Below are 23,459 nucleotides of genomic sequence, written 5' to 3'. Positions count from 1 at the left end.
CTGTCCTCACTCTGCAAAAGAATGGATCCAAAGACCTCAGACATCCCCTTGCATTCCCCAGCTCCAATGGCTGGTTTGGATCCAGCCATGGGACATCCTGATGCCTGGCCCAGCCAGCAAACACCTGTTGCTGCCCTTGGGCCTTGGCCTGGCACCCTCCACTATGGCCTAGTGCCGGCTGCAAGGGAAGATGAGGATCCCCACCAGCTTCTGCCCGCCTGCCTTCTCCCTGCTCCTTCACCTTCACGTGTCTCTGCCTCCTCCTTCCAGCCACCACAGTCAACGTGTCCTCTCTTGGCTCCAAAAATAACCCCTTGGAAGAGGACAACTATTCCCGAGCAGCACTGCCGTGCCAAGGCTCCGGCTGATGCTCCCCGAGCCTGGGGCAGGAGATGCTCCCAAATCTCCTGGATCAACCAGACACAACCCTGTCTCAGTGCCCCCAGGCCATCAGTGCATGGCTGAGCACCCATTGCTCACTCTCCTTGTCCTGCCATGCCCCAGCAACCCTGCCCAGCACTCCTGTCCTCTTCCCAGCATGGGATGCTCCCACTGGAAATCTGCTGCCTTAATTACCAGTGTGGGCAGGCTACAAAGGCACCACTTGGGCTTTATTGGGGGCTCCCACAAACCTTCTCCTGTAAAGCCCTACACAAAGAGAAATGATCAGGATTCACTCCAGAGCATCCTGCCTCACTCTCCAAGCTGGATTTGGGCTTGGAGATGCAGGCTGTGCCAGCAGCCACTTCTCTGGGGTGTTTCTATCCCAGGAATCCTGCTGGAGAGGCTTTTCCAAGGTTGGGTGTTGCCTGCACATTGTCTTCTATGTGGGAAGAAGCCAACCCTTGGGTGGCTGACACACACAGCCCAAGGATGGAAAGGAGGGATCCCTCAGCCCAGCATAGGCACAAGGAAGGACAGGTGGACTATGGACCAACCACACCATTCTGAACCCAGGGAGGGCTCACTGCTCCTGCTGTGCCATTCCAGGAGGAGGACACCAGGCTGTTCAGAGCTTTCCACGGCCATGCCAGGTGGGACAGAGCCAGGGTGGAAACACAGATTGCCCTTGAGGGGCTTTGAGGATGTTTCTCTGTTGTTTGAGGAGAGAAAAAGCCTCAGAGCCCTCCCCTGGATGGTGAGGGTCCCAGCCTGCCTGGAAGGCATCTCCCACACCGTGGAATCCCCAAGAGGCATCCCTGGTTTTCCTGCTGCCACTGGCTGCCCCACACAGTCATTTATCTCCTGACGAGCCTGCCCGGGGAGGACAGCAGCTGAGTGCTTAATTACAAGGCTTTTTTTCCTTTTTTTTTTCCCCATCACTATCATACAGAGGGAGCCAGCAGCCTTTATTTCCGCAGAGGCACGGGGGAGATCCTGCTGGTGCAGCAAGAGCCAGACAGGGCTCTGCAATCCCTGGATGCTTGTCCCTGTTAGAGCAACTGAAGGCTCCCTCAGTTCCCTCTTGCCTGTACCACCCATATTTTGAGCCTCAAGACACCCCAAAACAAGGCCTGGATGGGCTCTTTGATCCCAAACCCTTCCATAAACCAGGATGGCCCTGGGCCAGAGAAGGGAGAGATGCTGCAGAAAAAAACAGGTTGGGGGCTCCTCTTCCCCTTTTTCCCATCAGGACACGAATCCAAAAACTGGAAAGGAAATCAAGGAGTGGAGGGAGATCTCCACTGAAACCTTCCCACACAGAGGGGCTCAGGGAAGGAGATGGGGAAGGAGAGGATGCTTTTGCAGCAGCCTCTGCTTGCTTTTCCCCAGTGGGAATTAATTTCATACTGAGCCCAGCAGTGGATAAATTCATTGCTGGGAAACCTTGAGAGCATGTGGGATATAGAGCTGGGCAGGTAGATGGAGATAAACCAGCAGTTGGATGGGTACTTGGGGGAGAGGACTGCAGGGTGGGGGAAGCATGCAGATCCACCAGGAAATGCTTCCTGTCTCCATGAAAAGGATGTGGCTGGAGAATTCCCTCTTGCAACTGGGGCCAGGAAGGTGGAGCTGGACTGGGGATGGACACAGCACTGTATCCCAGTGTGTCCTGCTGTGAGCAATATCCACTGTGGGAGCTGACATTGGCCCCCTGCCTCAGCCACAGCATGGGTGGGAAAACAAAGGGATGGAAAACCCACCCAGTAATGCCCCTATGTCTCAACAGGGGCCATAGGGAAAAACCATGGGAGGTAAATGGAGCCAGTCCTACACCTCTGGTGAGAATGTGGACAAGACACCAGGACAGAGGGAGCCCAAGTCCCCTAGGCTGGGTCTGTGCCCTCCCTGTCCCCAAAGAAGAACCACAGTGATGCCCTGCACCTGCAAGGCACAGCTCAGGCACACCGAGTGGCCGCCACCACCACAACCTCCATCCATCAGCCACCACATGGGGACCACCCAGCTCTGCCAGCCCCAAACCTGGCACCAGCACAGCCCTGCCCAAATGGCAGCAGTTTCCTGCCTGGCTCGGCGCTACCCTGATAATGAAGATGATGGTTAAATATTTCATTATCTGCAGTAATTACCCACAAAACATCAATCACTGGCAGCCACTGCCTGGCCGACTCGCCCAGAGGGAGAGGAAGTGTCTTGGGGCGAGTGCTGAGTCTCCAGGGGCTCCTAAATGTTGAAGGATATAGCTGGGAACAGTCAGTGGCATCCATCCCCACCTCCCAAATTCCCTTACTGCCACCCAGGAGGGCCCAAACCCCTGGCACCATGGGCAGGAGCTGCTATAGGAACTATTGAGCAAATCCCTTTCTTCCCATATTAACAAACCATTCACCCACATATTTTGGGATCCTGATCCTCCTCCCACGTGCCACCCTGGGCTTTGGGGAGGTCAAACCAGCTTTTTAGCTTACAGGTGTTTCCTGCTACCTGGATTAGAGCTTCTGGAAATGTTCAGAGATATCCCATCCTCCATACTCATCCTCCATCCCTCTCACCCCCAATCTCCATGCTCATATTCATCTTCCATCCCTTTCCTCAGCCTCTTCCTCCTCATCATCCCCAGATATCCCCATCCTCCAACTTCCATCTCCATCTTCATCCTCCATCCTCACCCCTATTTTCCATCCTTCTCATCCTCCACGTCCATCCCATGCCAAGGACCATCCTACATGCCAGGTCTCTCCCTCCCATCCCGGCCATGCTGGATCACATCCAGGGTGTGGAGGACCTGGGCCCCTGCAGTGCCAGCTCGCTGACTGCCAGGACAGACAAAGGACAGACACACGGCCAGGACAGGCCCTGCCACTGAGGGGTGCAAGGTCCAGCCTAGCCAGCCTGCCAGGATTTGGGGCTGTTGGTTTCCATCCAAGCTGTGACTGAGCTCCCTCCCTGCAGGCTGGGACCTACAGGCACCTGATGGGGTGACCCTGAGTCATGACTGCCCCCATGTCCCAGCCCTAATGCTGCCCCACTTGGGCTTTTTCCAGCCCAAAAGAAAGAAGAAAATAAGGAAAACAAGCAAAAAAATATGTGTTATTTCACCAAACTGCTTTGACCCTTTTATTTCCCATCTCCAGAACAAGCACCTTCCCAACCGACTCTGCTCAAATCACCCCACAGTGGGCTCTGCTCAGCCCCCAGGCCATGCCCACAGTCCCCCGGCGCTGAGGCAGCAGCCGCCGCAGGGACCTGCCGCTGTAATGCGGATGGAGAGGCTTTCTCGGGGGGAGCAGGACTGGCGGCGGGGGCCGGCAGTGCCTGGATGCTCTCCCGGGTGCCTGGATGCTCTCCCGGCATCTCTCCCTGGGCGGGGAAAGGCGGCAGAGGTCCCTGGGCATCCTCCCCGCTCCCCGTGCCTCGGCGCTAATTAAAGCCGCCTCCGGCCGGTGCTCCATTAATTCTCGCCACATCCAGCTGCACCAGGCAGGGCGACCGTGAGCACTCGCGTGCCGGGATGCGGGCGCGGGATGCGGGCGCGGGATGCGGGCGGCGAGCCCAGGACGGCGGCTCCCTGGGCCACCCGTGCACTGAGTGTGCCAGAGCTTGGGCTCAGCAAGCCAGGGACAGCCCAGATGAGGTGAGGACCCTCCAGCTGCTCCAGACAGGGTGAGGGGGGTGATCCCCGTGGTTATCCCTGCCTGCCAGGACCTCATCAGGACACACCACCACGGACCAAAAACATAACACTGTCCCCGTATCATTTACAGCCCCATCCCAGGTTGCTGCTCCCTGCCCGTGCCGTGGGGACAGCTGGGAGAAGGTCTTTTTTTTTCAGGACACAAAACATGCCAGAACACCACCGCCAGGCAGTCGGCCTCCTCTAAACACCCGGCTGGAATTACAAGGAGGACAAGTCCGGAGTCGCTGCTATTAATTGGGCTGACCTTCTCCGGAGCTGGTTTCCAGTGCCAAAAACCATGAGTCAGACCTTCAAGAATGAGGAAAAAAGGCAAATCTGGCTTTAAAAGTGCAGCCAATCTGGGGCTCATTAGCACTGCCCTCCAGCCCCAAGCCACAGGGATCCTGCCCATGGGAAGGGACAGCAGGAGGGGGCTGGTGACAGTTGGTCACAGCACCTCCATCCCTTTTTTCCAGAGCCGAGGGCATCCTTTCCTATGGCTGCCCAACCAAAATTTAACACCTCACAGACTTCAGAGCAATTAATAAAGAATATAAAAATGCTGGCTGGGGGGTCAGGAGCTGCGGCTGCTTGTACATACCTACATCTGTGCAGATATATATATATTTTTTAACATAGATGAGGAGGCTGGTGGAGAAGCTAAACAGTTGCTAAGCAACCGGGCTTCTTCCTGGCTTGGGGATGTAGGGATGGGGGAGCCAGGGGTGGGGACTGACCACACACCGGACAAGCACCACGCAGAGATGTGAGCACAGAGATCCATCAACTCCCCTGGAGCTGCTCCAGAGTAAAGGGCGTGACAGACGGTGAGGAGCTGGGATTTACTCCTGTGCCCAAAACGGCCAACCCCCCTGGCAGCCTGAACCCCTTGGGCTCCTGGGGGAGGCCAAGCAAGCTTCATTCTCAGCTCTGGCTGGAGAAAAGCTAATTGGGAAAGGGACCAGCCTCAGGACCCCTGCAGTGACCCCATTCCTGAATGAGGGATGAGGAAAAGGAGGAGCACATCCACGTGATGGCAGCAAACCCCTCATGCTGAGTGGAGAGGCAGTGGGTCCAGGTGATGGGTATCCCTATGGGATCCCCCAGCCCTATGCCCCTTCAGCCATGCTCTCCTCATCCCCTTGGGGGTGCCCTGACAGACCTTTCCACAACCAGAGGTGGTTAAATAAGGAATTAGGATGGAGAAGGGGAACAGCCATCCCCCAGGTTTTGCATCCTTGGGGCCATTTGCTTTGCTGGACAAGGAGTCAGGAGGAGGCACAGGCAGCTCCAAGGCCCATCACCACTCTGAGGAGGGGGGAAATAATAAAACTACTACAAATAAAAGCAATTATTGAGCACATGGAGGAACAGGGGAATGACTGTCACAATGAGGTCACCTTCCCCAATGGGGACACAATCCCAGTGAACAACCCCTGGGGCTGAGTGCTGGAGGTATGGGGGGGTCATGGCCAGTGCAGGGGGAGCATCCAGCTGGGAATCCCCCCCACCATCCCCCCCTCATGGCTGGCTGGGTGGTTGTGTAACGGGAGGAGCTATTCCGGGGTTTGAGCACATTATATAAGCCACGGGCCACCTGGCCGGGGAAAATGGGAGCTGGGAGACAGGCGGGAAGAGGAGGAGGAGGAGGAAGGGGATTGGGGATCCCCACATCCGGCAGACCCCCAGCAGCCAGGACTAAATCTGAATCCCACAGGCATCCTCTGCCAAGAGATGTGGGGTGGGGATGCTCTGCTGCCCCTTCCAGCAGTCCCCAGGACCTGCTGCCACACATCCACCCACGACTGGATATGGCCCACAGGGCTCGAGATTCTTTGTCCAGGGGGAAAGTATCACTTTCTTGGCACCAGGGACAAAGCCAACCAAGAGCACTATGCGCCTCTGCCTTCCTGGCAAAGCCCCTGCTCACCATCTCCAACAGTGACAAAGGATCAAAGGCTCCCTTAAAATCTGCCTGGCTTCTGGCTCCAAAAACCCCTGCCTCACCCTCCATGAGCTGCCAAGATGAGTCCTGGGGCAGGGGAAGGCAGGTGGGATGCAGAGGAGATTCAGAGGAGATTCAGGGGGGAGGCAGGTGAGACACAAGGGATGGCATTGTATGAGGACACAGTGGCAGAGGGGGACAGAGCAATGATGATGTGTTGAGACACAAACACGATGAGTTCCTGTCCCAAAATTCTACACCACTTCCCCCCCCTCCCTCCCCCAATGGGGGTGTCTCTGGGCTCCTGCCAGAGATGAACCCACATTCCAGCACAGGAAGAACAGCCATGACACAACCACCTGCACCCTCGGAGAAGGTCCTTGACATTGCTCATCAATCTGAGACACCCCCAAATGCTGCCAGCTCCCAGGTGACCCCCCTGCAGCAGCAGGAGCACAGGCAAGACAAGACACTTCCAGCCTGAAATCTCACTCTGGAGAGGATGAAGGGACCTGTGTCCCCTGAAAGCCCCCTGCTCCTCCTGAGCCATGGCCCAACTCCTCTCCACCAGTCCCCCTTAGGGCACAGCCTGGCTCTCCCTGGGGACAAACCTCCCTGTCCTGGGAAGGAGAAGCACAAAACACTCCCAAGAGACGAGTGGCTGTGCTGCTGCTGGGGTTTTCCACTGCCAAGCCTTGCCCCTCTCCTTCCCCCACGCAACACCCGCAGAGTTTGAAATCTCATCAGCCAAACCCTTCCCAGCACAGGCTGGGGGTCCACGCAGCAGGGAGAGGGGCTTCAGAGCTGTTGTCTCATCATCATCTCCCACTTGCACCCCACAAGGCAGCAGCATCTGCTGGGGGCTCAGCACTGTCCCGTCCTTCCCAGGCAAAATATCTCTACTGGGGGTCTCCCACTGTTCCCATCCCAGCCTATCTCCCCACAGCATGGAGAAGAGGGATATGGGTGCCCCCCAGCCACCCCCCAGCACTGGGGAGCACCCGACATATCCACGTGCCTGGAGGGACTCCCCGTGCCCCTAAAACGCATCTCATCTCCAGACTTCTCTCCCCATCCCGCATCCCCCAGGAGTACCACACCCCGCTGGGGGACCCCCTGGATACCCCCCCATCGTCCGTGAGGTCCCCAGCTGCCCCGGCACCCACAAAACGCTGCACCCCTTACCCATCCCCTTCCACCCACACCCTTTGGGGACCCCAATTCCCAGCCCCCTCCGGAGCAGCGCAGCCCCCAACCCCCATCCCTGGGGGTCCTCACTCCGCTGCCCCCGGTGACACCATCCGATGTGTGGGGAGCCCCTGTCCCCCCGCACCACCTGCACCTCTCAGCATCCCCCCGTGCCCACCGCGGTCCCACCGCCCCCCACGCCCCCTCCCCGGCCCCCCTCCCGCCCGGTGCCGGCCCGACAGCCCCGGGCCCGGCCGCGCCTCACCTCGCCCCTTCGCCCCGCTGGGCCCGGCGCCTGGGGGTCCCTCTGGGCCGCGGGGGGTGCCGGGGGTGCCGGTGGGCGCCGGGGGTGGCTGCAGGCGCGGGGCGGGCGGCGGTCCCGGGCCCTGCGGCGGCCCCGGTGCGGCCCCTGCTGAAGTGCTGGACAGCTCCGGCTCCGGAGCCGCCCGACACAGAGCGCCGCCAGCGCCGCCGCCGCCGCCACCGCGCGGGCCACAGCGCTCCCTGCAGGCCGGAGGGCGCGCCCGCACCCGCGGCATGGCAGGAGGAACCCCGGGGTGGGAGAGAGAGAAACCCGGGATGAGACAGAGACCGAACCCGGGATGAGAGAGAGATCCCCGGGAAGGGAGAGACCCCAGGGGGAGAGAGATCCCCGGGATGAGAGAGACCCTGGGGGGAGAGAAACCCGGGGATGAGAGAGACACTGGGGGGAGAGAGACCTTGAGATGAGAGAGACACTGGGGGGAGACCCGGGGATGAGAGAGATCCCGGGATGAGAGAGACTCCCGGGTTGATACAGAGACCCCAGGGGGGAGAGAGACCCTCCCGGCTGAGTGAGAAACCCCCGGGATGAGAGAGACTCCCAGGCTGACACAGAGACCCCCCAGCTGAGAGAGACTCCCAGTGTGGGGGTTTAGCTGCCCAAAACACCCTGAAATCACCCCAGCTGCTCTGCCAGGGTCATCAAACACACCTGGTTTGAACACCCGGTTCCCCCAGTGCCCCCTATCCCACAGCCCAGTTTCCCCCACACTGCCCAGGCAGTGCATCCCCTGGGACCACAGCTCCCTCTCAGATTTGGCTGCTGCTTCCCAAAGGCGGCTGCTGTCACTCCACAGGGGCCTGACTGAGAATTTGGGGAAGGAGCTGTTGCAGAGACAGGAATAGGGAGCCAGAGCTGGGGTCTAAGGGGAGCTTTTGGGGGCAGCCAAGGCTGAAGAGGCCTGTCCAGGTGGGGATGTCCCCACAGTGGGTGGCAGCTGGGCGATGCTCTGCTCCCTGAGGGAGGGCTCGCCCAGGGACCAAACTGCTGCTCACCAGCACCAGATCAGAATCACTCCATCCCTCACCTTCCTCCCCATGTGGGTCCCTGTGGGTTAAGGCAGCAGCAGGTCATGGGGACAGCTCCAGCTGGGGGGGACGTGGTGCCCAGCTGTGAACAGATTGGAGGGCATGAGCATCCTCCTCTCCACAAGGATTTAACACCCTTTTGGGGTTGTTTCCTCCTGTCTGCTGTGCAAAACCTGTGTCCGTTATCTATGCAGGGACTACATAAACAAGTGGCCATGTGTTGGACCTGTGTCACTGTTAAACTCCAGCTGAGCACTGGGGCTGGGTTTGGGCGTTGTGATGCAGCCCCTGAAGCATCCTCAGGGCTGCTGCTGCCTCTTCCTGCTCTTGCCTTGGTCCCTGCCATGTCCCCCCAGGGTGACAGCAGATGCCACCTCCTAGGAGAAACCTCCTGCATGGTCAAGGCTATTCCTGGTTTTATGCTGGAGGGGGAAAACAGCCCATGACAGGAAAATCCGGCATCCCCAGGGTGAGCCTGTGCCCTTTGCAGCACCATTATCTTCCCAACACCCGTGGAGTCTGCAGCTCTGAATAATGCATCAGGTCCTGGGAAACAAAGAAGATGAAGAATGCAAAAGCAGCATAGGGAGACCCTGGCATGGGGGGGCAGCAGTCCCATGGGTTTCCCTGGACTTGGCAAGGAGAACAGGCTTTGTAGCAGGACCATGTCAGGCTTTGGACAGCAGCCTGGGAGAACAGCAGTGGGAGACAGAGTATAGTCCAGCCCAGGGTGCAGGATCCCATCCAGAAAGCTGACACTGGCAGCAAACACAGCCAGAACCACACCTGGAATGGGATGGAAAAAGGCAATAGCCATCTGGGTGAGAAAAATGGAGGAGAGCAGGAAGAAAAAGCTGCCTGGCAGGTAGGGACCTGAGAGGTGCAGCCGGGAGAGCAGTGTGAAGGGATGATCTAATGGAGAACAAAAGGGGAGAGATGGAAGGAGTGGGAGAAAGGCCACTAATTGCAAGCAAACAGACAGAGCCAGCCACGGCTGGGGGGAGAGGAGGAAAATCATCACTTGAAAGAAACCAAGGATTTGGGAAGGAGAAGGAGAGAAAAAAGAGGCAATAAATAATTAAAGGAGATCAAACGAGGCAGGCAGCAGAACAGGCCTAATTGCAAGGATTCTCGCTGAGGTTCGACATCTCCACCAGCCGCCTCCTGATGCAGAAGAAAGGGCAGCCAGGAATGGCGGTGCCGTGCGGGAACGTGCTGCTGGCACGGCACAGGCAGCAGCCCCTGATCAAAGCCTGGCGCTGGCTTTGGTGGTGCTCAGCAACCCTGACAAGGCAGCAGGGGGAAGGAGATGCCAGAAAATGGGGGAGCAAAGCAAAGGCATGAAGGGGAAGGGGCTGGGAGGCACCACAATCCCATGTGAGCCCAGGGTGTGCTGGGGACAGGGTGTAGGAACATCCCCATGTGCACCCAGGGTGACCTTGGGCCGTTCGATTGGGGCCCGGCGGCTGGAGGCTCCCATTGATTTGGGCTTGACCTCGTGGCCACGTGGCCCTGTTCAATGCTGGGGTGTGTTTGCTGGGTCCCCTGCTCCCCCGGGGCTCCCTATCCCTGCTATCCCTCAGCAGGGGGTTTTTCTTCCTCGTGAATTTGTCCGGTCAGTCTCAAGCCCTGGGAAACACTGTACCCATGCTGTGCTGCAGTGAGGAGACCTCCCATGGCCCAGCACATGCTCATCAAGGATCTGCCGCTTGCTGCTTTCCTTGGAACCTCCTGACTCAGAGGAGAAACAAGTCTGAGAGGAAAGAATGAGCCAGTGCTACCCCTCCAGCCTGGAAGTACCTCTAAGTAGCTGTTCATCACTAGACCCAGCCTTTGCATCCACAAACCCCAAAGGGCAGCCCTCACTGAGCATCACCCAGTGTGGGAGAAGAAGAGACCTGCTGCTGTCCCAGGGCCCCCAGCTGCATCTTTCCCCATGACCAGTGCCCACAGCCTCCTCCATGACCCCATCCAATCTGTCCCAGAGTCCCCAGGGAGCCCCGGCAGGAGCAGGTGTCAGGGACAGGCAGGGGGGGTGGCAGAGCTCAGCTCGAGCGTTCTAACCTCTCCTAACAGGCAATCAAATCCCTGCCCCGGCAGGACTCCCTGCATATTGATTGCACTGCGTTATCCAGCCATCTGTTCTTGCAGCCAGGAAAAGAGCAGTCCCTTTGGTCTCCTTTATTAACAGGTTTCCCTGTAAATGCAAACAAACCCTCCCGCCTTGGCGCTGCACTCCAGCTCTGCTTTGATGCACCCAGGAGGGAAGTGGGAGCTCTCGGGCGTTTCAGTAAATCAAGAGCAGGGAATGCAAAGGTGGTGATTTCACACTGCCTGTGGCCAGGCTGGAGAGCCAGGGGAGGGGGAGAGGCCTCTGCAAAGGCAAAACTGCAGCTCAGATGGTTTCTGATCCTCCTGCCCTCACTGTCACCCTGTGAGGGAAGGGGGAAGCTGAGTTGGGTGCAGGGGAGATCTGACTGCACCCCCAGCCATGCCCAACCAACCTCGGGCTGTATTTCCCTCTCTCCTTTCCCCATCCAATCACCATCTCCCTGGATGCACTGCCTGCTGTGAACTGCCAGCCCCAGTAAAGCAAGGCTGAGCATGGGGTACCCCAGTGGTGGTGGTGTAGACAATGGGAGGACAGAAGCAACAACCTTCTGTCCTGGCACCATCTGTGGGCACTGGATGCTTTCAGTTTTGCAGGTGGGCTCCTGAGGGAGGATGACACTTATCCAGCATCTTTCTGAAGTACCTCCAGCCCCTCCAGTTTTGCTCCTTTGCTGGAGCTGGGAATGCAGCCAGCTTTGGCAAGGAAGAGGCTGCACTAAACTGTCTTCCTGTTGTTGTTTCCTCTGCTTCTCCTTCTCCTAAATATCACCGAAATACCATCGATTGTCCCCAGAGCTCAGCCATGACTTCTGCCCTGGTTCCAGCCTTACCCAAAGGCAAACTGTTGTCACCATCTCCCACCACCCAGAGCTCCCCTGGGGAGAGATGAGGCTCAGGGGGGCAGGTCTGTACCCCCACAACAAAACACCAGCCCTTAAACAGAGCCAGGAAGGGAAAACAGGTTTCACAAGGGACACAAGTGTGTCAGCCTGTTCCTGTGGTCATCCCACCCAAAACCTCCTGGGACACTGAGGTTAACCAGGATGAGACTTGAGCCATACTGTTCAATTTGCCTTTCTCCTTGTTCTATCCTTTCCTGCATTTAGTATGCTGCTCCAGCAGCACAGGAGCAGCAGGTGGGACTGAGTGACCTGACATATGACCATATGGACAATCTTTATTTATTACTCTTAACACACAGCTCCTCTGTATCTTGACATCTGTGCTCCAGCACAGAGCTGGGATGCCTGAGGAGGTGGCAGCTCAGCACAAAGAAATGATGCTGCAATGGAAAAGGTGCTTAGAGACCATCAAGACGAAAGTCTGAGCAGTAAACAGGGTGAAACCCAAGACCTCTGCACAGAGCAGGTTTTCCACCTCCTCCAGCCCTGGTCACTCACCTCCACAGGAGGCAAACGCCAAAGGCTGCCAGCACAGGAGTGAGTGCTGTGACTCAGCAGGGCGGCCCTGCTGCAGCAACTTACAGGACAGAGGATGAAGGTCGTGTGTCTCAGAGACACAGCACCAGAAAACAACTTGCAGGGCAGGGTGTTTGCTTATCTGGGTACACCCAGCCAACACCTGCTCCTCCTGAGAAGGGGTACACCCCAGATCCCTTCCTCCTCCAGAAGACCCTCAAGAATTTACAAGTCAGCAAGTGCTGAGGAATAACCCCCTTCCACCTCAGGTCCACTCACCCCTGTTGTCCCTGAGTCCCCAGCAGTGCAAGTGAATCATTCTCCTTGTCCATGCAATTCCCCAGACTTTGCTGAATTGGGACTGCTGACAAAGGAAAAGACACAATAACCTAAGCCACATGATGAACCTAAAGTCCCCAAACCTAAAGTTCTAAAAGTCCCCAATGCTCAGATATCTGCTCTTTCTGTTGTATTAGAAACAGCAGGACTGGAACAATTTTGTGTTTGTGCCGTCCCAGTTGCAAGGCCAGGCTTTCCCTGCAGCAGGTGCCTTGGCAGCTTTGGCTGGCAGATCCCCTGGACCACCTGAGCACTGGGGCCATGGTACACACCTCTGGCAGGTGGATACACACCATTTTTAATAAGCTGTGCTGCCTATTTTGGGTACAAAATTTCTGACAGGCCTGCAAGACCACTACAACCTGTGACCAGTGTTAGAGCAGTCAGCCAAACACTTTCCACTTACTGTTTGGAACAGTCTGTGCTGTATTTACCAGGTCTGGCCAGTCACTCCTCCTGTCCTCCAGTTGTGACATCCTCCCATGCCCCCCTCCAACACGATCTGTAATTCTTTAATCTTTAATTCTATTAATACCACCTAATAATTACTTTGTTCCAAGCCTGCTGAGTAATGACTGCCGACGCTTCAATTTCATTACTATTCCTGTAAAGAAACCAAGCTTTAATACACCTAATTTCTGCAGAGAGGAGTGACAGAAACTGCTTGCTGTCCTCTCTGCCCACATGTTCCACAGGGCAGGGAAAGAACCAGGCACTTGGTTATCAACGCACCTTCACCAGTAACAACTGTGTGACCTGGTTCAGAAGGACGAAGTAATTAAAATTAAAAAAATAAACCCCACTTCAGAGAGCTAAAAAAAAAAACGGAATACAAGAAGTGGAAGAAGAAAGGCTGTGACCAAAGAGTATCTATTACCTTTAGGTATGTTCCTTATGAGAAGCTTCTACCCCAGGTTCTCTGGTTGAAATCAACACTCCTCTCAGTTCCTCCAGAGGTGCTGGGCTTTGGTTTTTCCTTCTTTTCATCTAAATAAAGTCTGTTCAACTTAGAATTCAGCCTACACAGATGAGCGTAATTCAAAGCACTAGCGTAAGCAGCGCAGAGCACGAAGGAAGAGTGAATTAATAGCTTCCTTCATTAAAGCTTACCTTCAAAGAAGTCACCAACAGAACTCGTCATCACCATCTTCTTGCAGACATTTATTTTTATATTCACAACAGGAAGAATGTAAGAGAAATTTATGGAGATGCTAAATCAAGGCTTTTGTTCCTAACTAGAAAGAAGTCGCTCTCAGCAGCTTAATTATTGTCTTAGTGCAGGACTGACGTTTCAAACACTGTGCTCTTTCACTAACTCCTTTAAAATCAAATTACGTAAGAGATTAAGGTAACACAAGGTGACAGAGGTAATGCCACCTCCTGAAAAATCACCTCTTGGATCACTTGTGCAGCTCTTTCAACTCATCTTGATCTTATCTGCTCACACCTGGTTCCCAGCAGTTGCACTGAACAAGGAGCCCAACCCAAAACCCAGGCAAGGAGCAGAGTTGGGAGTTATCAGTCCACCCACCTTACAAGGCTGTTTCATCCCTACGGAAACCAGTAACCTCTCAGAGACATACAGCCCCTACCTTCAAAAGACAAAGCACATCAGGACAAGTCCACATGGTACACTGAAAAAATGAGGCCGTTTTATTGATGATTAGACTGCACTGGCAACAAGCATCAAGCTAATACAGACAGACTTCAATCAAAGCATGAGCTCTGAACCAGAAGTCATAAAGTGACATGATGCCTTAATAAATTAAGGAAGTTAATTCCTCCCCATCATCAAGTCTTCACTTGAAGTTCTTTGCAAATTCCTCTCCTTTCTTAATAGAAGCCTTCAGCTCAGACATGGCCGCAGCGACCATCTTCTCTTCAAAGGGGGAGAGCTTGCCAAGACCTAGGTTCTTCTCAATTCCTTTTTTCTGAGGAAAGAGGATTTAAGGATTAACCATTCATTGAATGACCTAAAGAGTAGCTTAACACCTCTGACTAAGTATTACCCAGCTGAGACAGACACCCAGCTTGGGACCTCTTGTCATCTCTAGTCTGCCAACCCTGTTTCCTGGTAAGGTTCAGAGCCTCTTACTATCTGTGGCAACTTCAACAGCCCTCACAAACCTCTCCTTCACTGTTCACAAGTGTGAAACCTGAAGGAAGCCCAGCAGCTCCTTCAAGAGGACACTGACACAAACTGCTCCTTCCTACCTCCAGACCCACCATCTGGCAAGAGAATTCCCCCCCGGTCTATGTCCTTTGCTTGCGATCTCACACTGCTTTAGGGTGGTACTCCTGGGTTTTCAAGATCCCTACATCCAAGCCTTTCCCTCTCAATACCCCTCTGCTTCCCTTCCCTCATCAGCCTGCCCCTAACACAGCACACACCAACCTCAGCATCGCAGCAGCCACAGCAGAGCTGCACAACTCCCACTGGGTAAGGGTGACAAAAGGAACACTTCTTTCAGAGTTCAGCAGAGGTCCTGAAAGGAAGTTATTAATCCTAATCCATGCTGTAGCTCCCCGTGGGCTTGAGTTTCTGAGGGATTTGCTTATGGCAGGTCATGCTGAGGAGACAGTATTGCTGACTCTGGCTAATCATATGAAGGCCCAGAGTAAATAGGCCTGGCTTGAGGCAAGTGTGAGCTCTTAAGCCAGAATCTCTGGTTACTCAGTGATTTGCAGTCTAAGAGCAGATAAAAGCAGCAGCATCCTTGCCAAGCCGAGCTATGTCCCTAAATATCATACCCAAATATTCAAGACTCTTAAAGGTACACTCAGCTGTTAACTCCAGCAATACCAGGCATTCAACTAAACTGAACTCACTGAGTAAAACCCACAAGACTCCCTCAGTAGCTGCTGTTAATAAGCCTCATGATCTAAAGTACATACTCCCAGCTGCAGAGGTGTAGAGAAGTATGGGCTTTCCGTCACGTCTGACTTAACAAAGGCACATTCGACAACCCCTTGCTTTCCACCCATGGCATCCAGCAGAGAGAACACAAATCGAGCACCAGCGTAGGCCATAGACAAGGTGGCAGATCCTGTAAGAGTTAAACCACTTTTAGAACACATCACATTGAAATCTGATACCATCTTTGGCATCAAAGGTTTCCATACGGGTATGTTTACAGAGCTGCAGTCACTGACTTCAAGCTCACAGTCAGTTGGACAAAGCAGCAGCTTGTGGCCAGCTACATGTTGTCCAGCTGACCAGATTTACAGAAAAAACAGCTTAACTTGACAGAGAAGATTCTTTTTATAACCATATATGGTGTGGGATCAGTTAATGTTTAGTCTTATATACTGAGTGACTTCTAGTAGCACAGCTCAGGCAGCCACAGCTAGATTTGTAATCAGCTGTTCATAAGTTGTGAGATTGAACTGCAGGACTGCACCCATTCAGCCAGCCAACAAGAATTACTTAAAAGCTGTACTCAAGAACCCACCTGCTCCTGCTTTAGCTTGGACAACTTCAGTGCCAGCTTCCTGAATTCTTGCTGTAAGCTTTTCCAGTTGATCCTGAGGAAACTCCACTTTTGGTGTGCACTAGATGGGGAAAAGAAAGTTACTAAGCAATACTAGAACCCCTCCAGATTCAGCATAAGGTGACCCACAGGACATTCTTTCTACCACTGCAGTTGTGACCAACAGCTCCCTGATGAGTGTGCTGCCACACAGAGCAGTCCCCATGACCTACCTGAGAGATCAGAGGGATGATAGTCTTCCCAGCATGGCCACCAATAACTGGAACAGTTACCCGAGCTGGATCTAAGCCCTAAGGGAAACATGAAACTTTCCAGCTTCTGAAGCACATGAGCAAGACAAACAAGTGAAAACACCACACTTCACTGTCTGCCCTGGGTATTTGGACACTTTGACCAGTCAAAGGTTGGACTCTGATCCTGGAGGACTTTACCAACCTAAGTGATTCTGTGATCTATAATCCAAGTGCTACACAGGGCAGGAGTTTCAGAGGCAGCTCCAGGTTACTCTGGTAACTTTATACAGTTACAGGATATTATTCCTGCAAGTTTGGATCAACAGCAGCACAACATAAACACCACCAGGGCTATTAAGAGCAGTAACCTGTTACAGCTCCTGATAGTTTGCAGAATATCCTGTAACACACAGCAGAGTTTGACTTGCAAACACATACAACAACTCAACCCTCTCCTCTGGTTGCACCAAGGGTTGGAAACACCAATGGAATTAAGGCAAACATGTAGCTCCCTCACAGGGCTATGAAAAGGAAAGGTCAAAGTCTCTTGAACCACATTTTGCAAGAAACCTTATCTCCAAGCTCCTCTAGAGAATGGAGGCAGGGAATCATTGCCTTTGCCTGTGGCTCCACAGAAATCTGAGCTCCTTTGGCTCTCTGCAGTGATTTTGAAAGCATTTCTTTATAGATCTGATACCAAAGCAGGCAGTGTCCCTTCCCCCAGCAGCTGTTAACCATGACCTGCCTTGAGTTCAGCCACAAAAGTATTTGCTCTGACAATGTCCAGCGTTGTCACACCGAAGATTTTGTTGGGATTATACACACCGTGCTTCTTGAAGACTTCTGAAGTTATTGGGATGGTTGAATTCACCTACAAGCAAGAAGAGGCAAGCACTGACTAAAAGCAGTATAAAAACAAAGCCAATGCATGAACTTAAACAGGCCAATAAAAAACTCAAACTATACTTCCAACTTGGAATCTGCTGCAGCCCATTATTTTAATGCCTAAATTGAAGAGCAATTTACAGTCAGGCTGGAATAAAAATCATTAATTTTACATAACCATTAAGACAATAAATTTGTTCATTCACATTATAAAGGCTCCTTCCTTAGAGAGCTAAGACTTTATCCCAGCTAATACACCAGCCTGTATTATAACCAGTCACACAGACTTTGAGACATTAAGCAATTTTATATCCAAGTTTCCTCTGACTTAAATACAGCCAAGAAAAATGGGTTAGTAGAACCAGGCTTTTAGTGCTTTTCCACTAATATACTGCAGATCTTAAAGATACTGCTCAAATTAATAGAATTTTGGATTACTCTAGTATTCTCAGTCTGGATTTGTCAGGGGTTTTTTCCCCCTCTACATTCCAAAGACTCCAGGAAACACTTACCGGGTTAGAAATAATACAGATCATGGCTTCTGGACAGTGCTTTGCACAGGCAGTTGTCAAAGAGGCAACAATGCTGGCATTGGTGTTGAACAGGTCATCACGGGTCATACCTGAAACACAGCCAGTACAGTGCCCTGTTACCCACTGTCTCCATGGGCAAGCAACCCAACCAAAACCCAGCAGGGAAGCTCTAGCAGGTGGGGGTTGGTCTCTTCTCCCAGGCACTCAGCAATAGGACAAGGGGGCACGATGGGCTCAAGCTCTGCCAGGGGAAATTGAAGTTGGAGAGCAGAAAAAAATTCTTTGCAGAGAGAGTGCTCAGGCATTGGAATGGGCTGCCCAGAGAGGGGGTGGATTCCCCATCCCTGGAGGTTTTTCAGCTGAGCTTGGCCATGGCACTGAGTGCCATGATCTGGTAAAGGGACTGGAGTTGGACCAAGGGTTGGACTTGATGATCTCGGAGGGCTTTTCCAACCCAATCCATTCTATGATTCTATTCTGCTCTGGACAGAGACATGTCAGCTCCACAGATCAAGAGCAGTAATGGACTCCTCTAAAGGTAATTCCCCTCACTAATAAACAGATCAGCCCCTTTCAGGAGCAGCCAGCCCAGCTGACCATTGTCAGAACACACTTCACCTAAGCTGTTTGTAGCACAGTGTGCCCACACAGACCCACACCACTGGCACTCAGAGCAGCACAAATGCTCCCCTGATGAATTCTCCTCCCTTTCTTAAGTTACTTCCACAACTCCAGTTTAAGTGTCAACTGCTCTGTGCAAAATATTGCTGGTTGTGTAAGTGCCATCTCTCATTTCTGTTGCAGCAACTACTTTAAGCATGAAAAATGAAGATATAGGAAGAGCTGGCATTAAAGTCTAGAATTTTGTTATTCTCTCAATAGGATACTGAAAAAGAGTGTTAGAAATGGAGCAGGTCAGAGACACTCTAGGAAGGCTTAACAGCATTTATTCAGAGACACCCCAAGAAGTTACTGCATAATTGATGCAAAACAAATAGATGATTTCTAATCTGCTGAGAAATGAAACAATGAACCAGTTTTTATTCCTTGAGCATTGCCCCAGGGCAAGAAACACTAAGGGGGATTGAGGATCACTTACATGAAAAGTCTTTGCACCTCAACCCCACGTAAGAACTCCAGAAATCAATTCTGCCCATTTCACAAGGGACAGCCTAAGAGAGAGGCTGAATGAGCTGCCTGATACATAAGCTCTGGGTCAGGGGCATTAACAGAGCACTTCTACTCCAAGCCAACACCACCATAAAGGACCAGACACAGCCCTATTTGGGTGGCAGACTCAGCTCTGTCTGAGCAGCAGCACTGCAGAGATCCACTGCAAAGCAGCCCTGGGGCTCCCAACAAAGAGAACATACCTGGTTTTCTTGGGACTCCCGCCGGAATAACAACAACATCACAGCCCTTCAGACATTCTGGCAACTGCTCAGGTCCCATGAAGCCTGAAATGGAAGACATTCAGGCATTATGTTTTTGACAGTTATTAAATATCTGATACTTTGAAGTACAAAATTATGCCCAGAGGCATCCAATTCCTTTTTTAAATTTAGCCTTCAATTGAAACTTAGGCTGAAAAGCAAAGAAACACAATTAGGGATGGATCCCATTTGATGTTTTATCCTTGTTTCAAAACTCACAGAACCAGAGTGGTGAGAATCTCACATTTAACTGTTTTGAAAAGCCCCAGTTCCTCCTGCTATGTGTCTTTTCTCTCCCAAAACCCTGGCACTAGAGTGAGTGCTCCCAAAGAATTGCAGACAGGCCCATTCAAGTAAAATGTCATCTTCTGGTGGTCTTCAGATAAAAATGAAGATCAGCAGATTAAGTTTAGACTTCATCAGAACATGACAGTTGTTGCTTCAGAAAAGAAGAACTCAGAAACCATGTGGACACCCAGGGAGAGTTAACTCTAGTTGTAGTCAGACTTTTAAATGCAACACTCAGTCTGTTCTGAAATAATTTCACTGTTTCCTGCCAGAGATCACAAATTCCCCTTCAACAGTGAAACCACAGGCCATTTTCATCTCCATACATGTCAATCTAATCAGCTAAATCTTAATTAATCATGCAGAGCTTGAGGAGAAAGCTATTTAAATTGATACAAGGCTTCAGGATCACTGGGAGAAGATGCCCCTTCACAAGCAATGAGCCAGCCAAGAGGATCCCTCTGGAATATGGAGCATTCCCAATCCCTTTGGAACACAGAGCACTCCCAATCCCTCTGGAACACAGAGCACTCCCAATCCCTTTGGAACACAGAGCACTCCCAATCCCTTTGGAACACAGAGCACTCCCAATCCCTCTGGAACACACAGCACTCCCAGTCCCTTTGGAACACACAGCACTCCCAGTCCCTTTGGAACACACAGCACTCCCAATCCCTTTGGAACACAGAGCATTCCCAATCCCTTTGGAACACAGAGCACTCCCAGTCCCTTTGGAACACACAGCACTCCCAGTCCCTTTGGAACACAGAGCACTCCCAATCCCTCTGGAACACAGAGCACTCCCAGTCCCTTTGGAACACAGAGCACTCCCAGTCCCTTTGGAACACACAGCACTCCCAATCCCTTTGGAACACACAGCACTCCCAATCCCTTTGGAACACAGACCATTTCCAATCCCTTTGGAACACACAGCATTCCCAATCCCTCTGGAACACAGAGCATCCCAATCCCTCTGGAACACAGGGCATCCCAATCCCTCTGGAACACAGGGCATCCCAATCCCTCTGGAACACAGAGCACTCCCAATCCCTCTGGAACACAGAGCACTCCCACTCCCTCTGGAACACAGAGCATCCCCAGCAGTACCTTTGACGTGGGCTTTGGTCTCGATGTGGCTCAGGTCAGCGGCCACGCCTGGAGTGTGGGCGATGTCGTAGAGGCTGAGCTTGCTCACCAGGGGGCTGTTCTTCAGCAGCAGGGACAGGGGCTGCCCGATGCCTCCCGAGGCCCCCAGCACTGCCACCTTGGCATTGTTCTGGGGGAAAGAGACAACAAACAGGCTGTAGAGATGTCCTGGCAGTCACCCCAGCAGTGACCTCGGGGATTTCACCATGCTTTCTTTGCTTTTAGTTCTATTTCTCAATTTTTCACCAAGCATTATGCAAACTGGATAGCCCAAGCCCACAAAAAGCATGAGAGCCTTCCAGGGGTTCCTTCAGGTTTATTGGTAGGAAAAGGTGGAGGAAACTCCCTGAAGGGAAGTTCTGGCCAGGTGGGGGTTGGTCTCTTCTCCCAGGCACTCAGCAATAGGATAAGGGGGCACGATGGGCTCAAGCTCTGCCAGGGGAAATTGAAGTTGGAGAGCAGAAAAAAATTCTTTGCAGAGAGAGTGCTCAGGCATTGGAATGGGCTGCCCAGAGAGGGGGTGGATTCCCCATCCCTGGAGGTTTTTCAACTGAGCTTGGCCGTGGCACTGAGTGCCATGATCTGGTAAAGGGACTGGAGTTGGACCAAGGGTTGGACTTGATGATCTCAGAGGTCTTTTCCAACCCAAACCATTGTGTGATTCTATGAATGTGGCACTGAGGGAGAATCCACCCTGTCTTGATCCAACCCCACTGTGATCACCAGCCCAGGGCACTCTGTGCCCTGGGCTGGTGATCACAGTGGGGTTGGATCAAGGGTTGGACTTGATAATCTTGGAGGTCTTTTCCAATCCAATCCATTCTATGATTCTATGAAACTTATTTGTGACCTGAGCCTCAAGAGGGAGGCAAGGCTGGGGGAAAGGAACCCCAAAGCTGGAGGAAAGGAAGCCAAAAAATCACTGTTCTTCAGATGGAAATATCTGCCTGACACCAATACCTGCCACCCTGGGCAGCCAGGACTGACTTAGGGCAAAATCTGGTTTGTAGTTTTTCTGTCTTACATTGCCAATATTAAAAAAATGTGCAAATCAATAAATTTAATGAACTACAATAAATGTTATACCCATTGTATGCATGTGAAGAAAATGCTTGGGCATGAAATAAATTCAAAATAGTACATGCATCTGCCTCAAAATCAAGGCCTGAGAACAATAAGTGACTGTCATTTCCAGCTTTGATCATGTGGCTGAGAATCAAATAAAATCAGCTGCCTGGTGGCCCTGTGAACCAATTTTACTCTCCCAAGTGTACTGGCAAGATGTTATTCCTCTCAGAAATGCCTGTGCTCCTGTTTGTAGAGAGGAAAGATACTTCCAAGTGCCAGAACAACCTCAATGTGCAAAGCTCTGCTAAAGCAATGGAGAACCAGAGGCTCCTGCAGAGCTGCAAATGGCAATACAATTAGTGCTGAGAAAGCCACTCTCTATCAGTCTTACCAGATAATAGCTCCAAGTCCCTACATGAACAACTTAATTACTGTGCTATGACAAGAAATAATCTACCCAAGAGCTTGATCAGCCCAACCTCAGTTCGGTTTCTGGGCTATTGTAACAGATGTAATTTTGCATAAATCTCTTTAAGGGGAAGCAAAGTCTGGCATGAGTCACTGCTGTGCCCCCATTTATGACTGAGCTGATACCACGAGGTCAAAACCTCATTGTTAAAAGATATAGATCCAATGAAAAAACTTTCCCAAGCCTCTCCCGTGTAGCACATCTTTATAGCTCCAATAACCACTCTGTCAGATCCCACTGGGGCTATTAATGTCAGCTAGAGGTCGGTCTCTATCCGTGCCACCACAGCAGCAGTTCTGCTCTGGTTTGGACTCAGCACACTGGATTTCAGCACATGAAGGATTACTGTTAAACCCCAGCCACCAGCTTTAGTTCTTAAAACCTCTGCAACGCAGGGACGCATTTGTATTAGAGGAAGGAAGCAGCAAACCCCCCAGACACCATCAGAGACAGACGTTCACACAGGACGCCAGTCTAGGGCAGGGCAGGGCAGGAGCTCCTGGGCCGAAACCCACAGGGCCACAACCCTGGCACGGAGGGGCCACCGGGCACTGACCCAGCACCAGCTCGGCCCCTCCAGCACCGAGCCCCCTCCCCAGACGCCCCCCGCACACCTCCCTGCGCCCCCGAGGGCACCGACACCCACACACGGCCCCTGCCCCTCTCCGAGCCGGGTCTGGGCCGTATCCGAGCCTCGGAGGAGCTCCTGGGTCCCACAGCCCCCTCACCGGGGGCCTGGGCTCCTCCAGAGTCCCAGAACCGAGGAGGGTCTGGGCTCCTTCCCGGCCCCGCAGCTGAGGAGGAACTGGGTCCAACCAAGGCCCCGCAGGCCCAGAGCCGAGAAGGAGCGGGGCTGCACCCGAGCCCCGCAGCCCCTCACCAAGGACGGCCTGGGCTCTCCCTGGGTTCCTCCACAGATCCACAGCCCCTCACCGAGGAGGGCCTGGGCTTTCCCTGGGCTCCTCCACGGCCCCACATCGAGGAGGGCCTGGGCTCTCCCTGGGCTCCTCCACGGCCCCACATCGAGGAGGGCCTGGGCTTTCCCTGGGCTCCTCCACGGCCCCACATCGAGGAGGGCCTGGGCTCTCCCTGGGCTCCTCCACGGCCCCACATCGAGGAGGACCTGGGCTCTCCCTGGGCTCCTCCACAGCCCCTCACCGAGGAGGGTTTAGGGTCTCCCCGGGCTGCTCCACAGGCCCCCACCGAGGAGGCTCCGGGCTGCACCCGAGCCCCGCAGTCCCTCACGGAGAAGGCCAGGGGCTCCACAGCCCCTCCCACGGGAGGCCCGGGGCTGCTGCCCGCGGTCGGTACCTGGGCGGAGGTGGCGATGCCGCGGCGCAGGGCGGTGGCGGTGGCGGAGCCGAGGCGGGACAGCATGGCGGGTGCGGCGGGACCGGGGCTGGCGGGTGTGGCGGGACCGGGGCTGGCGGCGCTCGGTGACTCCAACGACCTCCAGGGCCTGCGCGGCGCCTCTCGCGAGAGC

At 53.4% G+C, this 23,459-nt stretch overlaps 2 protein-coding genes across 4 annotated transcripts in view; both read right to left on the bottom strand.

The window, feature by feature from the left end:
* SRRM3 (serine/arginine repetitive matrix 3) overlaps positions 1-13,435 on the bottom strand; it is a 32,261-nt gene extending 18,826 nt beyond the window's left edge. For 2 of the 3 annotated variants that reach the window (XM_071575254.1, XM_071575256.1), the window contains exon 1: positions 7,477-7,616. The gene's annotated coding sequence lies outside the window, so the exon portion shown is untranslated. Of the gene's footprint in view, positions 1-7,476; positions 7,617-13,307 lie in introns of those variants that run through there. The other variant, XM_071575255.1, reaches the window with a different exon arrangement.
* Positions 13,436-14,060: 625 nt separating this feature from the next.
* MDH2 (malate dehydrogenase 2) lies at positions 14,061-23,456 on the bottom strand. The gene is made up of 9 exons (XM_071575121.1): positions 23,288-23,456; positions 20,401-20,569; positions 18,946-19,029; positions 17,552-17,661; positions 16,900-17,025; positions 16,134-16,211; positions 15,883-15,982; positions 15,326-15,477; positions 14,061-14,361 (listed from the first exon to the last, which is right to left on the bottom strand). Exons 1-9 carry the CDS (start codon positions 23,351-23,353, stop codon positions 14,230-14,232), a joined length of 1,017 nt encoding a protein of 338 aa, XP_071431222.1. The 5' UTR covers positions 23,354-23,456; the 3' UTR covers positions 14,061-14,229.
* Positions 23,457-23,459: the final 3 nt, after the last annotated feature.

The sequence above is a fragment of the Pithys albifrons genome, chromosome 21 (genome assembly GCF_047495875.1).
Source record: "Pithys albifrons albifrons isolate INPA30051 chromosome 21, PitAlb_v1, whole genome shotgun sequence".
Classification (NCBI taxonomy): Eukaryota; Metazoa; Chordata; class Aves; order Passeriformes; family Thamnophilidae; genus Pithys; species Pithys albifrons.
The sequence above is the reverse complement of the archived record's forward strand: the minus strand, read 5'-3'. Positions and strand labels throughout refer to the sequence as shown.

Bases quoted from the DNA above. Each gene is read 5' to 3' on its own strand.
- MDH2 (XM_071575121.1), bottom strand. From the start codon at position 23,353: ATGCTGTCCCGCCTCGGCTCCGCCACCGCCACCGCCCTGCGCCGCGGC. The intron at 19,030-20,400 runs GTACTGCTGGGG...CTTCCATTTCAG, and splicing joins GACCAAAGCCCACGTCAAAG to GCTTCATGGGACCTGAGCAG. The intron at 15,478-15,882 runs GTGGGTTCTTGA...TAACTCTTACAG, and splicing joins CCAAGCTAAAGCAGGAGCAG to GATCTGCCACCTTGTCTATG.